Here is a 13,838-nt window from a genome sequence, read left to right as displayed (position 1 = left end):
GGTTCACATGTGGTGGTGTATACTGATCATTCTGCCCTCAGATACCTAGTTCAGAAGAAGGATGCCAAAGCCCGTCTCATTAGGTGGGTTTTACTTTTGCAAGAGTTTGATTTAGACATTAGGGATAAGAAAGGAGTTGAAAACCTAGTTGCAGACCATTTATCCCGGCTTCCCAATTCCTTGACTGTTGATTCTCCAGTCAACGAGAACTTTCCAGATGAACAATTATTTGCAATGTCCAGTGAACCATGTTTTGCTGACATTGTCAACTTCTTAGTTTCAGGTGTGACTCCGGATCACTGGTCCACCCAAGATAAGTATAGGTTTCATTCCCAAGTTAAGCACTTTTTCTGGGATGATCCTTATTTGTTTAAGATATGTCCGGATCAGATTATCCGACGATGTGTTCCTGATCATGAGCAACATTCCATTCTCTCTTTTTGTCATGATCATGCATGTGGTGGACACTTTGGACCTAAGAAGACTGCCGCAAAGGTTCTCCAATGCGGATTTTATTGGCCCACTCTTTTTAGAGATGCTTTTGATTTTTGCAGGCTTGCCTTGCCTGCCAGTCTTTTGGCCGTATCAATAAAAGGAACATGATGCCCCTCAACCCTATTTTGGTAGTTGAGATCTTTGATGTATGGGGCATCGATTTTATGGGACCATTCCCTAATTCCTTTGGGAATTTGTACATACTTTTGGCCGTTGATTATGTTTCTAAATGGATAGAGGCCATACCTTGTAAATCTAATGACCACAAAGTGGTGGTCCAGTTTCTCAAAGAGAACATTTTTTCCCGCTTTGGTGCACCACGTGCAATAATTAGTGATAGGGGTACTCATTTTTGTAATCGGTATTTTGAGGCCTTAGTGAAAAAGTATGGGGTCACTCATAAGTTATCTACCCCTTATCACCCCCAAACTAGTGGCCAAGTGGAGGTGTCTAATAGGCAGATCAAACAAATCTTGGAGAAAATTGTTAATCCCAACCGTAAGGATTGGTCCCTTAGGCTCATTAATGCCTTGTGGGCCCATCGTACTGCATTCAAGACTGACCTTGGCCAGTCTCCCTACCGTTTGGTGTATGGGAAAGCTTGTCACTTACCAGTTGAGTTGGAGCATAAGGCCTTTTGGGCCATCAAGAAGCTCAACTTTGATTTGTCTGATGCGGGAATTCACCGTAGGCTCCAACTATTTGAGTTGGAGGAACTTAGGAATGATGCCTATGAAAGTTCTAAGATTTACAAGGAAAAGACCAAAGCTTTCCATGATAAGCACATTCTGCGCAAATCTTTTACAATTGGTGATAAGGTCTTATTGTACAACTCACGATTGCATCTTTTCCCTGGTAAGCTTAGATCCCGATGGGATGGCCCATTTATTGTCCATAATGTATATCCCCATGGGGCTGTGGAGATTTTGAATCCAGGAACAGGGGTAATTTCGAAGGTTAATGGTCAGCGTTTGAAACCGTTCCTCGAGTTTCCTACTACTAGCAGTGAAGAGGTCATGGATCTCCATGAACCTTTTTACACTGATGACTAATTTTTAATCAGGTATGACCCCCTTGCATTATCTTTGTTTTTAATTCTTTCCATGCATTGAGGACATTGCATGACTTAAGTGTGGGGGAGGGAAACCAGTTTTTGTTTTTTTTCTTTCACTTTGTTTTGTTTGTTTTTCTTTTTATTTTTGAGCTTGCTAAGGATGAAGTCCTACTTTGGCTTTTGGGTAATGATCAGACCATTCAGTTGCTTGATGTATGAAAATAAAAGTTTTGATTAAGGTACCCATTTTGAACGTATAAAACCCTGTTGAGAAGAAAGAAACAAGCATGTGTCTTGAGATGGGACTTTCTTTTGAAAAATAAGAGACCCTTGTTTTATGGTGATGGACCATATGTAAGTCTGTGGGTTCCTTGTACTTTTGATTTGGAGTTGAGACCTTCTTTTTAATTTGGCATGGGTTGACAAATGCACAATTTTAAATGAAATGAGAAATGTGGTATAAAGAAGAATAAGAGTTGATTCCTTTGGAACTAGACAGGGCATTGCGCCTCAGGAAGCGTGGCGTCTTGATCGAAATTCCTTGGGAGGAAACTTCTGAAGTAACTCTAGCATCACTGTCTTTGTGGGCATATGCAAAAAGCGAAGCTACATAGTAACTTGGGTGTCTGGTGTTTGCTCCACCATGTCATTCAAGCCAAAAGTAGTGGAGTAGAATAGAGTTTATTAGTGAAAAAAAAAGGAGAAAAAAATGTGCAAATGTCATTATTGCTTGGTAACATGTTCGGTCAAAAACACTCTAACGCCTTAGTCATTGGTTCCCTATTTCTTCACAAGTGGTTTTGCCTTAAGATAAAGATGTTTTGGAAGAGACGAGGTGAGTTCCAAATTAAGAAATATGCTAGTGCCTGGAATTGATAAAGGGTAATAAAAGTTCAAGTGTGGGGGTCCCTTGTAAGAGAAATTATCTTTGCTCTGGATCGGTATGAGCCTTACCTTTAGCCAAAGTTGGGATTTATTTATTCTGAATTTTGGGTGTATATTCACTGCAAACACCCACGAGACACAACTCGTCCACTAGGGGTGACTTAGGGGTTTAAAGGCTTGTTGCACATGCTAAGTGCAACCGTGATTCCTACGAAAGTGAGTTAGTTTTTTTTATCTTTATTCTTTTTCTTTTTGTTTTGCTCGAGGACTAGCAAAGTCTAAGTGTAGGGGAATTCTGATGAGCACATTTATGTGTGAAATCTAGGGTAGTAAAACATGCATTTTACATATTTAGAATGGAGCTACCTTGGGTTTTACTCTCTTTTTGCAGGTTTTATATTTTCAAGGCCTTAAGGATTATCGGGCGCTATATCTTCAATTTTACACGTAAAGAGGTCATATTTCTTTTCATGGTTGCGAAGAGGACGAAATTCTGAGCAAGATGGACGTGTTCAATTAAAAGTACACATTCGTTTGGTCACCCGTACAAATGATTATTCTTTTCGGGTCAGAAAAAGAATAATGGATTAGAACTGAACTGAGATGCAGAACCAGCCCATTTGCAGTTGTCCTAGAGGTACAAGGAATATTCCAAATGCCAACAAGGATCGATGGACCACATCCTTAAGTGATTGAAGATTCATTTTTGGTAACAACAACTACCTAGTGTAGTTGGTGAGCTATGGTGTACAAAATTCCCTTGCTCACCAAAAGGTCTCAAGTTTGAATCTCATGGTTGTTTTTTTTTAGAGAATTTTGTTGAAGATTTCCTGCTTTTCACTCACTTAAAGCACTAAGGGCATGGAGGGGATTTCCACATCAAATTAGAAGCAAGGAAAATCGTGGAAGCAAGAAGAAAAAAATAAAAAAAGGAAAGGAAAATCGTGGAAGAAAGAAGAGGAGAAGAAAAAAAGGAAAGAGAAAAAAAAGGGGAGAACCAAAGATTGTCCAAATCTTCTCTCTCCTCCACATTGTCACCAAATATTGTCCAAATCACACAAAGAAGAAGAAAATCGTCCCTAGGAGAGAGAAAAAGAAGAAAAAAAAATTAGGAAAAAAAAAAGGAAAGAAAATAAGCAAAAAAAAATATAGGAAATTTATTTCTCTCTTCTCTCTCCTCCACCTTAGCACTTTTGGACTCAAAAGATCTCACAATCAATTGTGGGTTTATCTCTTTTAGGAAAGAGAAAATTGTTACCCTACCTCCCCATTCCCTATAAATATAACTCATGTAAGAGGAGGGAAGACAATTCATTCTTCTTCTAGTTTTTTTTTAGTTGCTCTCTCTTTCTCTTGCTCTCTCTTTAGTTCTAGTTCTTCTCTATTTTTGCTTTAATCACTTTTGTAATAGTTTTTTTTATGTCAATTAACGCAAGCACTCTTTTATTCTTATTCAGCCTTTTTATGTTTATGATTTATGCAATTGAGTTGTAATTTTTTAAGTTATAGTTCTAGGCTTAGATCTAGGTGACAAGATCACGAGCCATGGAGCAATTGTTTTTCAAGTTCAAGCATTGATTCAAGTAAGTAGGCTCCTTCAGTAGTCTTCTTTCCCCCCTCTCATTCTCTCTTCTGACTACCCTTTCTTTCTTAATTTAGGATTTTTATTTTCAGTCGTTACATTATTGCTATCCCTTTCCCCCAAGGTTCATGGCTAGTGTATGTGTTGGCTTTGCCCCTCCTAGCCATAGGACCATCAATTTATTGTTTTTATTTTAATTGTCTCCCTTTCCCTAAAGTCAAGTAAAGTAACCCTTGTAAGAGTGACTCTCTGGTCAAGTAGAGAAGCTCATATTATGATGCATCCCTTGGGCTAAGTAGAGAAACCTACTTGTGAGTCGCTCTCTAGCTTTATCCCCTTTCTTTTACTTTATTTTTATTTCAGCATTATTTATTTATTTATTTTTTAATTGCGTGGGTTGTTTATTTTTAGTTATTTATTTATTTAATTTTAATTGCGTGGCTTGCATCTTTAAATTCTTAGATGACGAATGGTTAGGACGTTATTTTAGATACATATGTTTAGGACAGTAATTAGAATTAGATCACAATCATTAATCGGTTCACTTTCGCATTATTAAAAGAAATAAAAAAATAAAGTGGCTGCTCTCCCTGTGTTCGACCCGTAGCTACACTGATCTGTACGCTTGCGGTTACATTTTAAATCTCAAACACTTACTCTCTCCCAAGTCCCAATTCCCATACATGGTATGAAAATAATTTTGCTGCTACTTGGGTTGTAAGAACTTTTCTACTACCTAAGGTCATAATCAAAGAAATGGAATTAGTCACTTCTCTTTTTGTTAACAAATAGCCTCTTAGGTTGTGGTATTTTTCAAAAAATATCATTCAAGATTTTATTTCTTTCACTACGAACCCAGATAGTAGGAAAGTTCAGGCAATAGCTTCAAATACTTGCTTGGTTGAGCCTCACTGCTATATAATCAAATCATAGATAAGGAAAAAAAAAAAAAATGGAAAGAGGGAGCTAGTTTGACGAACTGATTAAATCAAATATAAGCAAACAGTACAATAGCCCCAATGAAGCAAATTATATATTGTCCACTTGGGTTGTTAAAGTGGTCACTCTTCATTTACCAAAAACAGTAGCCACTATAGCTAGTTCTATAATAAGCATTCACTTTCTGGCAAATTCCCCCATAATAAAACTTGCGGAGAATAACACCTTTCAAAACCCTGCTAAAGAAAAGAGACCCATCTTCTGCAGTTCCCAAACACTTCTCTAATATACCTTGGTCCCTTAGTAATTGCACATCTTTTGATGAGTTAATGAGACGTTCAAAAGCATAACATAAGATGTGATCTGGCTAGGCATTAGCGAAGAACACTGTTCATAAGCAATGAGACTCCTAAATAGACATTCTGTGCTTCCTCGAATTAACAATGGTGGTATTTCCATCACCCCATCTTCAAATCTTATATTCAGTATTTCTTTAGGGTTGCCCTTCCTGAATTTGACTCCAGCCTCTACAAGGTCTGTCACTTTAGGAATCAGTTCCCTATGCCCATTCTCCAGTGTCACCTGACTCACCTCAATATCTGTAGTAACTGAAATTATGCTGTTCCGCAGAAGGTCAAGTAAATGCTTCGTTTCAAGCCTAGAGCTTGCTTTGGCAGGAACTGTCATTGGCATCAAAGTATTAAAGAAACCAAGTGCAAGCTCAGCTAGGGAAGGGCTACTTTGTAGTGGAGACACAGTAAGGTTGAATAGATATTCAAGAACAAACCATGGGATTTGGTTCTCAAGCAACATCAAATCAACTCGCAAGTAAGTGTCCATCCAAGGTGTACTTGATATGGGATCATCTCTTTGTCCTCCTCCTATGCTATTTGCCTTCTTGCGGAAAAGTTCTATGATGAAACAACCATCAACTAACATCATCTCCACGAATTCATCTGTGTCAAGGTTGATCAATTGTTCTGCATAACACTCACGTGCACGTTCCTCCAACTGCCGAATGGCTTTAGTGAATATCTTTAAACTTGTCTGTGGAGTTGGGGTACGAGAGAGGAGGCCATGCAAATACCATAGCTTGTATTTTTCCATGTTCTTAAGATTTTCATGACCATGGTGAAAGGGGCCAATTGATACTATATTAGGTGCAAAAGCACCGTCTCTTTGTCGAGAGAATATGTGGGGAACTCTGAAGATACAAGCTCGAGAGGAGAATGGAGGCTTAGGATGAAGCTTTGCTTCAATGGAAGATGCCAACGCTTCATCCACATCCATAATTCTGCAATGTTCTTCCTAGCCAACTCTTGTTTGGTTTTTAAAAAAAATATATTATGGCCTCAAAAAACCCTGAAACGAAGCATGGAACATTCTTTATAAATTCAGATATGTGAGAAATATGAGATATAAATTGGTATAATCATTAAAACAGCAATGAAAAATTCAAAAATTTGCACAAATATCTTTTATGTTTGTGCTTCGCATATTAACCTTTCCCAAATATTAATACAAAAATACCATATACTTAGTCCTACTGGCACCGTTAACCACAAGTGAAAAGGAAAACCCTAAGAGGAAAACATGAATCTGTTGGGGGGAGTATCAATATCACAGGGTTCTTGGAAGGCTCATAACTTACCCTAATTAACCTCAAAATGAGTTCGATTCCCATATTCAGTGGATAATTCTAGAGCATCTAGCCTAATTCCTTAGATTCCGTTTCAACCAGATATGGTAAATGATAGATAGCTCTAAACGCAATCTTACCAATGGAGTCTAGATAGGATTTCCCTTTAAAAAATTTCTTAATCCGTTTCCACACTACCTCTAGGTCTAATCTTTCAATTGGAAGGCCAACCTTTACATATGATCCCTCCCCAGAGTTGTGAAAAGAAGGGGCATTAGAAGAATATGTATTGGATATTCTCCACTGCATTCCAACAAAAATAACAAGAGGATGGAGAAGGAACTCATCTCTCTTGAAAGAAAGCTTGAGTTGGAAGAGACTTAGCCACAACTCTCCAGAAAAACATTTTGTGGATCCCAAATAAAAACTTCTAGGGTTTGAACTCTCTCTCTCTCTCTCTCTCTCTCTCTCTCGCTAAATTCAAAATATACAGGATTGGATATGAAAGAATGTGGAATTGAACCTGCATACATGGTCCAAGCTTGTGTTCATGCACTGGAGTGGAAGCAGCAATGTATTAAGCTCCTCCGGTGGAAATTAATCTCTGAAATCTTCTGTGATTATCTGCAGAAATCATAAGGGAGTTCAAACAGAAGTTTCGCAGAAAAAGAAACAAAATGATAGAAACACTTACCTTCTGCAAGGAACCAAAAGAGAGGAGGAACCCTTCTTGTGAAATGGTAAAGACTGAAGACTGACACCACCAACCAGTCAACGATATTATTTTAATGGGCCCGAATGATTGGACTCACATTGCCTTTCACGTTTCACATTTTTCTTTATGGCCCGACCTTTTTATCTCAGTTCATCACTTCATTGTGCCAAAACTAAGGGTGTCAATCGATTTTGATTTAAATGGTGCGGATTGATTGGGTTTATATTTATTTGACTAAAATTATAATCGTACTATTTATTAAACGGTTTCACTTTCTGAAACTGTGACCATTTAATAAACGGTTTTGATTTTCACCGTTTCTAAACGGTGTCAGTTTCACAGTTTTAAACAGTTTTGATTTTGATTTCGATTTGATTTATTCCATACAGTTTGTAAAATGGTTCACAATCGATTTGTTATAACTTGCAACCATCTCTAAAATTGAAGATCATAAGCTTATCCAAAAATATATAGCAACCACAAATAAGAGATTCTATATTGACGATGGTCTGTTTTAGTTTGATAATCTAGTGTTATTTCTTTACATGGTCATTCTCAAACATATAAAATTAATATCATATAACATCCGAATCCAGCCTTCTATAACATAAAATATTAAAATGACAGGTGGTTCCGGCCAAAACACCCCATTTCTGAGAACATAATAACATAGTAACATATATGGATTACAAATTCATGATCTAAAGCCTAAAGTTGAACTGAATTGCAATAAATCATACCAAAGCTGGATGGGCACTTAATTTAATTTTATACGGATTACTGCCCCTGCTTTATTTAATTGTTATACGGATTAATCAGATCGGTTTAAACGGTTTCAATTCGGTTTGAAATCAATGGGTTTCACGATTAAAACTGGCCCAACCCGTTTAGCTAATCGGCCTGAAACTTGAAACCATTACCTCACCATTTACTAAAAGGTTTTGTAGTTTCGATGTATACGGATAGGTTCGATTTCAATAAAAAATTTCGATTACAAATTCACATCCTTAATCAAGACTTAAGAATCATAAGAAGAGAAAATGGGGCTTATGTTCGTAAAATTTCAATATGATGAACATTTACAAGTCATGAAAAGAGAAGATGAAGCTAACTTTCATGAAATTTCAATGCGGCGAAGACTTGGGTGTCAATTTTTTTTTTTTGACAAAAGAAGAAAAGATAAAAACTTATCTCCATGAAGGAATAGCATTTTTTTTTGGTAAGGGAAAGAATAGCATCTAAGGCCCATATAACGGTATACATTTTTATACTTAAATGGTAACCCATGTAAGAGGAAACATTTAATGCCTTAGAAAAGATTATATATTTGTTTTTGCACACATCTGGGCAAGAGAGAGAGTGAGAGAGGTTGGGAAGAAAATGTGTAACGGTGGTCAGCATTCCAAATATTTCCAAACAGTTGAGGAAGTGATTAATGATTAAAATTTGAAATGGAGAAAATGGGGCGTGGGGCGTGGGCCCTGGGTCGATGCTTCCACTAATGAGAGAGCGAGCACATGCGTTGAGCAGAAGGGACGCAGTGATCATTTTGAACTGCCATGTGTCTAAGTCTAAATGTAGGGGCACAGTCTCTGGTTAGGGACCACATTCCCTTTGAAATATCTATGGCTTATATATCCGACACTTCCAACTGTTTTCCACTTTTTTTTTTCTTTCATTCACATGGCTTTTCATGTTTCACATGTTTTCTTTATGGCCTGACCTTTTTTTAACAAAGTTCATTGTACCCAGACTTGGTAGTCATGAGCATAATTAGCAAATTCGGATTCAGAAATTATTTAGACGGAGAATTATTTGGAATAATTCGATTGATTAATTTAAGAATTCGGTCAAAAAAGCGGTCAAAAAAGCTTATTGGGTTTTTTTTTTATTGTTTTTGTTTTTGTTTTTTTTTTAAATACTGTTTAAGTGAACCGAATAATTCGGTTTAATTCGGATTCGATCCAAATTATTAGCGTTTTATATTCACTTTTGAAAAAATCGTGAATTTTACCGAATTTTATTTTTAATTCGGATTCGGTCATAATTTTTGATAAAATTCAGAAAAATTCGATTCGGCCGAATAATTCGCGAATTATTCGGCCGAATTGATAACACTGGTCATGAGTAGAGAAAATGGACCTTTATGTTCATAAAATTTTAATATCATGAAGACTTAAAAGTCATGAAAAGAGAAGATGAAGTTAATTTTCATGAAATTTCAAAGCATTGAAAATTTGGGTGTCAATTTTCTTTTTTTTTTGGGGTGGTGGGCAATTTACTATCACTCCCCTATATTTGGCCCATATTTCCTAACTCCTTTATATTTGGCTCATATTTCCTAAAATTCTCTTATCTTTTACTTTTTTATTGATACTCTCTTATTTTTTTTATTTTTATATCTCTTTTTGTCCTTATCTTTTTAAATACCTAGATTACTTTTCTTTTTCACTTCTAACTTATTTCATTTTTTTTCAAATTGATTGCTTCAAAACATGGTTTGAATCAAACCACTAACAAGTTGTGTCTCATCCAATCATCAAGGATATTATAAATTCAAAAAATAATAATTTTGTATCTGATCTATATCTATATCGGTATCATATGTTCCAATCGGGCAGTACATGTTTTTTTAATTTTTTTTTTAATCCTTAGATTGGTTGAGACTGATACCAACCTAACACCGATAAAAAAAAAATAGATTGCTAAATTTTTAATGATGGATGAGATTAAAAAAATAATAATAATAAATAAATAAACAACATTCTTGATGATTGGATGAGACAAAAATAATAATATCTTCAAGAACACATTAGCTAGTCAACATCCTTGATAATTGGATTGGACAAAACTTGTAATTGGTTTGGTTCAAACTATGTTTTAAATTAATCAATTTGAAAAAATTGTAATTGGTTACAATTAAAAAATGAGGGTAATCTGAATATTTAAAAAGAGCAGGAGAGAAAGAGATGTAAAAATAAAAAAACAGATGAATATCAATAAAAAAGTAAAATGTAGGGAGTTTTATTAAATATAGGCCAATGCAGGGGAGTGATAATAAATTCTTTTTTTTTGGTAAAGAAGAAAAGATAAAAACTTATCTCCACGAAAGAATAGAGTCTAAGACCCGTATAAGGGTATCCATTTATAGCCTTAAACGGTAACCCATATAAGAGGAGACATTTAATGCCTTAAAAGATTATACATTTTTTTTGCACACATCCAGCAAAAGAGAAAGAGAGAGTGAGAGAGGTTGGGAAGAAAATGTGTAACGACGATCTCCATTCCAAATATTTCCAAGCAGCTGAGGAAGTGAGTAATAATTGAAATTTGAAATGGAGAAAATGGGGGCATGGCCCCTGGGTCAGTACCCCCACTAATGAGAGAGCAAATAAATGCATTGAACAAGAGGGACACACAATGGTCATTTTGCACCCTCGTGTGTCTAAATGTAGGGGAATGTAGGGGCACACTCTATGGTAGAGACCACATTCCCTTTGAAATATCTTTGGCTTATATATCCGACATTTCCAACTGTTTTCTACTTTGCTTTTGTTTTCCTTCACCACTCATTAAAGGAAAATCACAGCCACCAGGGCTGTCCTTGTCGGATCAAAATCCTCTGTTTTTCCCATCCATGTTTTTTCTTGTTTTGCTACTGCAGAACGCGACACGTGGACAATAAGGAGACCAACGGTCAAGATTGGGTGAGGATTATTACATCCGGTGCGTTGGTCTAAAAGTTATCCACGTGTCGAGTTCTGCAGATAGCAAAACAAGGAAAAACAGGGATGAGAAAAACAGATGATTATTTTCCGTCCTTGTCTGCCTCCCTATACTACAGGGGATTCCTTATGGAGGTCATACCAAACCCTCCCTTTACCATCGATGTGGGAAGCCTTGGTCCACTAAATTACAAATGAGAAAGGATTGAACATGCTGTTTAAATACGATAAACTAGCAAAATGCACCAAGCATAGGGCCAATGTTGAAGTTGGTTTCTCACATTCTTTGAAGGAAAAGGTTGGTAATACCTTTCCTATGTTGCCCTCCCATTGGTAAATATCACCATCATGCAACAAACGGATCACCCTCTCATATTGTTTAAATAATTCATGATAGAATTGTTCATTTTCATTTAGAGGGCTGTAAAATTGTCCCTCACAAACAAATAACCTAAAGTATTTTATCCTTTGCGGTTATTTTTATTTTTCAACTTTAAAACCAAGGTAATTTAGGTGACTAATTCTTGAAAAGTGTTTTTCCCCAAAAAAAAAAAAAAACCGCTTGAAAAATGAAAAAAGGAATTCTTAAGTTCTTATATTGCCCAAACTATTCGAATATAATTCAGTTCATACAAAATGCTTCGAAAAAGTGTGAATTTTATAAAATCTTTTACTCTTCCTTGAATTTAACAAAATAATTTGTTTTATTCATACAAAGTGATTCCATCATTTAATTATGTCTTATTTTATTTTCAAGTTCTGAGAATGAGTCGACCGATCCTAACATCATTAATGAAGAGTCGGAAATCAAAGCCCCCTCATAGATAAAAATATCTCCAACACAGACAAGAAAATTTTATTTTATTTTATTTTTTGAACGAACACAGTTAGGAGAGACAAAAAAGATATATACTTTCCATAAGTCCAAAGCCAACACTACCCCATGCTCCCACATTCCACTTCAGCAAAAAAATTATTAACATGGGTGGGACAAACGCCTTTTTGTCAAAGGTTTAGTAAAATGTCCAATCTGATTTGTATCATGTGGCTCATCATTAAGAAAAGCATCAACCAAATGTATTGGTAGTGTTTTGTTTTTTTTTTGTTTGTTTTTGTTTTGCTAAATTAGTTCGCCTATATATATTGATCCCACAACTGCATAGATCGGGGTATGTCGGAATTAAATGACCATCTCCCATTATTTAAATAATTCATGATAGAACTGTTCACTTTCATTTAGAAGGCTGCAAAATTGTCCCTCACAAACAAAAAACTTAAAGTATTTTATTTTTTGGGATTTTTTTTTTTTTCAACCTTAAAGCTAAGCTAATTAGGTGACTAACTCTTGAAAGTGTTTTCACCAAAAAAATAAAAAAATAAAAAACTAAAAAAATAAAAAAATAAAAAAATAAAAAAACAATCTTGAGAAGTGAAAAAAGAAGTATTTTGGTTTTTATATTGCCCGAACTATTTGAATATAATTCCTTTCATCCAAAATGGTTCAAAAAAATGTGAATTTTCTAAAATCTTTTACTTTGGCTCGGATTTAACAATATTATTTATATTATTAAAACAAAGTGATTCCATTATGTCTTTATTTTATTTTCAAATTCTGAGACTTGGTCAACCGATCTTAACATCATTAATGAGGAGTCGGACGACAAAGCCTCCTCAAATTAAAAATGTCTCCAACACTAACAAGAAAAATTTTATTTTATTTTTTAGACGACTTCAAGTTAAGAGAGACTCACTTTTGATCTAGACTGGGATTCTCAGTATAGTCTAAGATTTCATTTTATGTAATTTGTTTTGTTTTTATAGTTTTGGTTTTTTATTCTGTTGACAGTCAATGCCGAAGATGGAACAAAGATCTAAAGGCTCTTTTGTAATCTGCTATTTTTTTTATTTTTATATAATATACTTTACTGACCTTTAGGGGAAAAAAAAAATCAAGAATGATAAAAGAGATATATACTTTCCATAAGTGCAAAACAAATACCACCCCATGTTCCCACAATCCACTTCGGTGAATAATTCACGAAATATTAACCTGATTGTAACAAACGCTCATTTCCAAAAGGATTGGTGAAATGTCCAATCAATGTTAATATTAGAATAATTATTCCTCACCATGTGAGCCATTTAATACCTAACAAGAATCAAATCATTGGTATAGACCTAAACCTAAAAAAGGTTAGGCATTATATATTATATACATCTGAGAATAGGTGGTTACGCTCCAAGACCACAAGTGGCATTATCTCCAGAAAAATAAATGTTTCCTCTAAATTACTCCATATGCTTATTTTAATTCAAAAAACGAAAGCCCTGATGTAAATTGGATAGGATTCCCCTAGATAGAATTCAAGGAGTAGAGAATGATCCTAAGGCTAAAATAATCTTGGAACACTTGCCCGGATCCTCGAAGCCATAAGATCACTCTTTAATCTGAGGATTCATATCCATGTTATTTATTTATTTATTTTTATTTATTATTTTTTTTATAGTGTCCTTGACATTAAAAGGCTTGTAGGGTTTTAATGATAAACAGTATGAAAGGTTCAATTATTATTATAATAGAAAAAGGCCCACTGATGAATGATCCAAGAAATGCCTCAGAACATCGCTTTGTTGAACGTGACTTCTCGTCTAACGGCTCCACCCCACACGCAACTGGAAAGCATGTCATGACACTCATGACACAGAAAAGTCTCTGAATTTTGTCTTAACCTTTTGTCAAAGAAATGTACAGCTGCTTTGAGCTCATCTTCTTTTAACAAAAGGCCAAAAAAAAAAAAAACTTT

General features: G+C 35.3%; 1 protein-coding gene across 3 annotated transcripts; it reads right to left on the bottom strand.

The window, feature by feature from the left end:
• Positions 1–4,986: 4,986 nt before the first annotated feature.
• LOC122066610 (UPF0481 protein At3g47200-like) lies at positions 4,987–7,413 on the bottom strand. 3 transcript variants are annotated; one of them, XM_042630439.1, is made up of 3 exons: positions 7,289–7,413; positions 7,118–7,218; positions 4,987–6,317 (listed from the first exon to the last, which is right to left on the bottom strand). In XM_042630439.1, exon 3 carries the CDS (start codon positions 6,243–6,245, stop codon positions 5,256–5,258), a length of 990 nt encoding a protein of 329 aa, XP_042486373.1. In that variant the 5' UTR covers positions 6,246–6,317; positions 7,118–7,218; positions 7,289–7,413; the 3' UTR covers positions 4,987–5,255. The 3 variants fall into 3 exon arrangements, with proteins under 3 accessions (XP_042486373.1, XP_042486375.1, XP_042486374.1); XM_042630441.1 differs by having other exon boundaries at positions 7,126–7,218; XM_042630440.1 differs by lacking the exon at positions 7,289–7,413 and having other exon boundaries at positions 7,126–7,280.
• Positions 7,414–13,838: the final 6,425 nt, after the last annotated feature.

The sequence above is a fragment of the Macadamia integrifolia genome, unplaced genomic scaffold (genome assembly GCF_013358625.1).
Source record: "Macadamia integrifolia cultivar HAES 741 unplaced genomic scaffold, SCU_Mint_v3 scaffold2491, whole genome shotgun sequence".
Lineage (NCBI taxonomy): Eukaryota > Viridiplantae > Streptophyta > Magnoliopsida > Proteales > Proteaceae > Macadamia > Macadamia integrifolia.
This window is presented reverse-complemented; position numbering and strand designations above follow the sequence as displayed.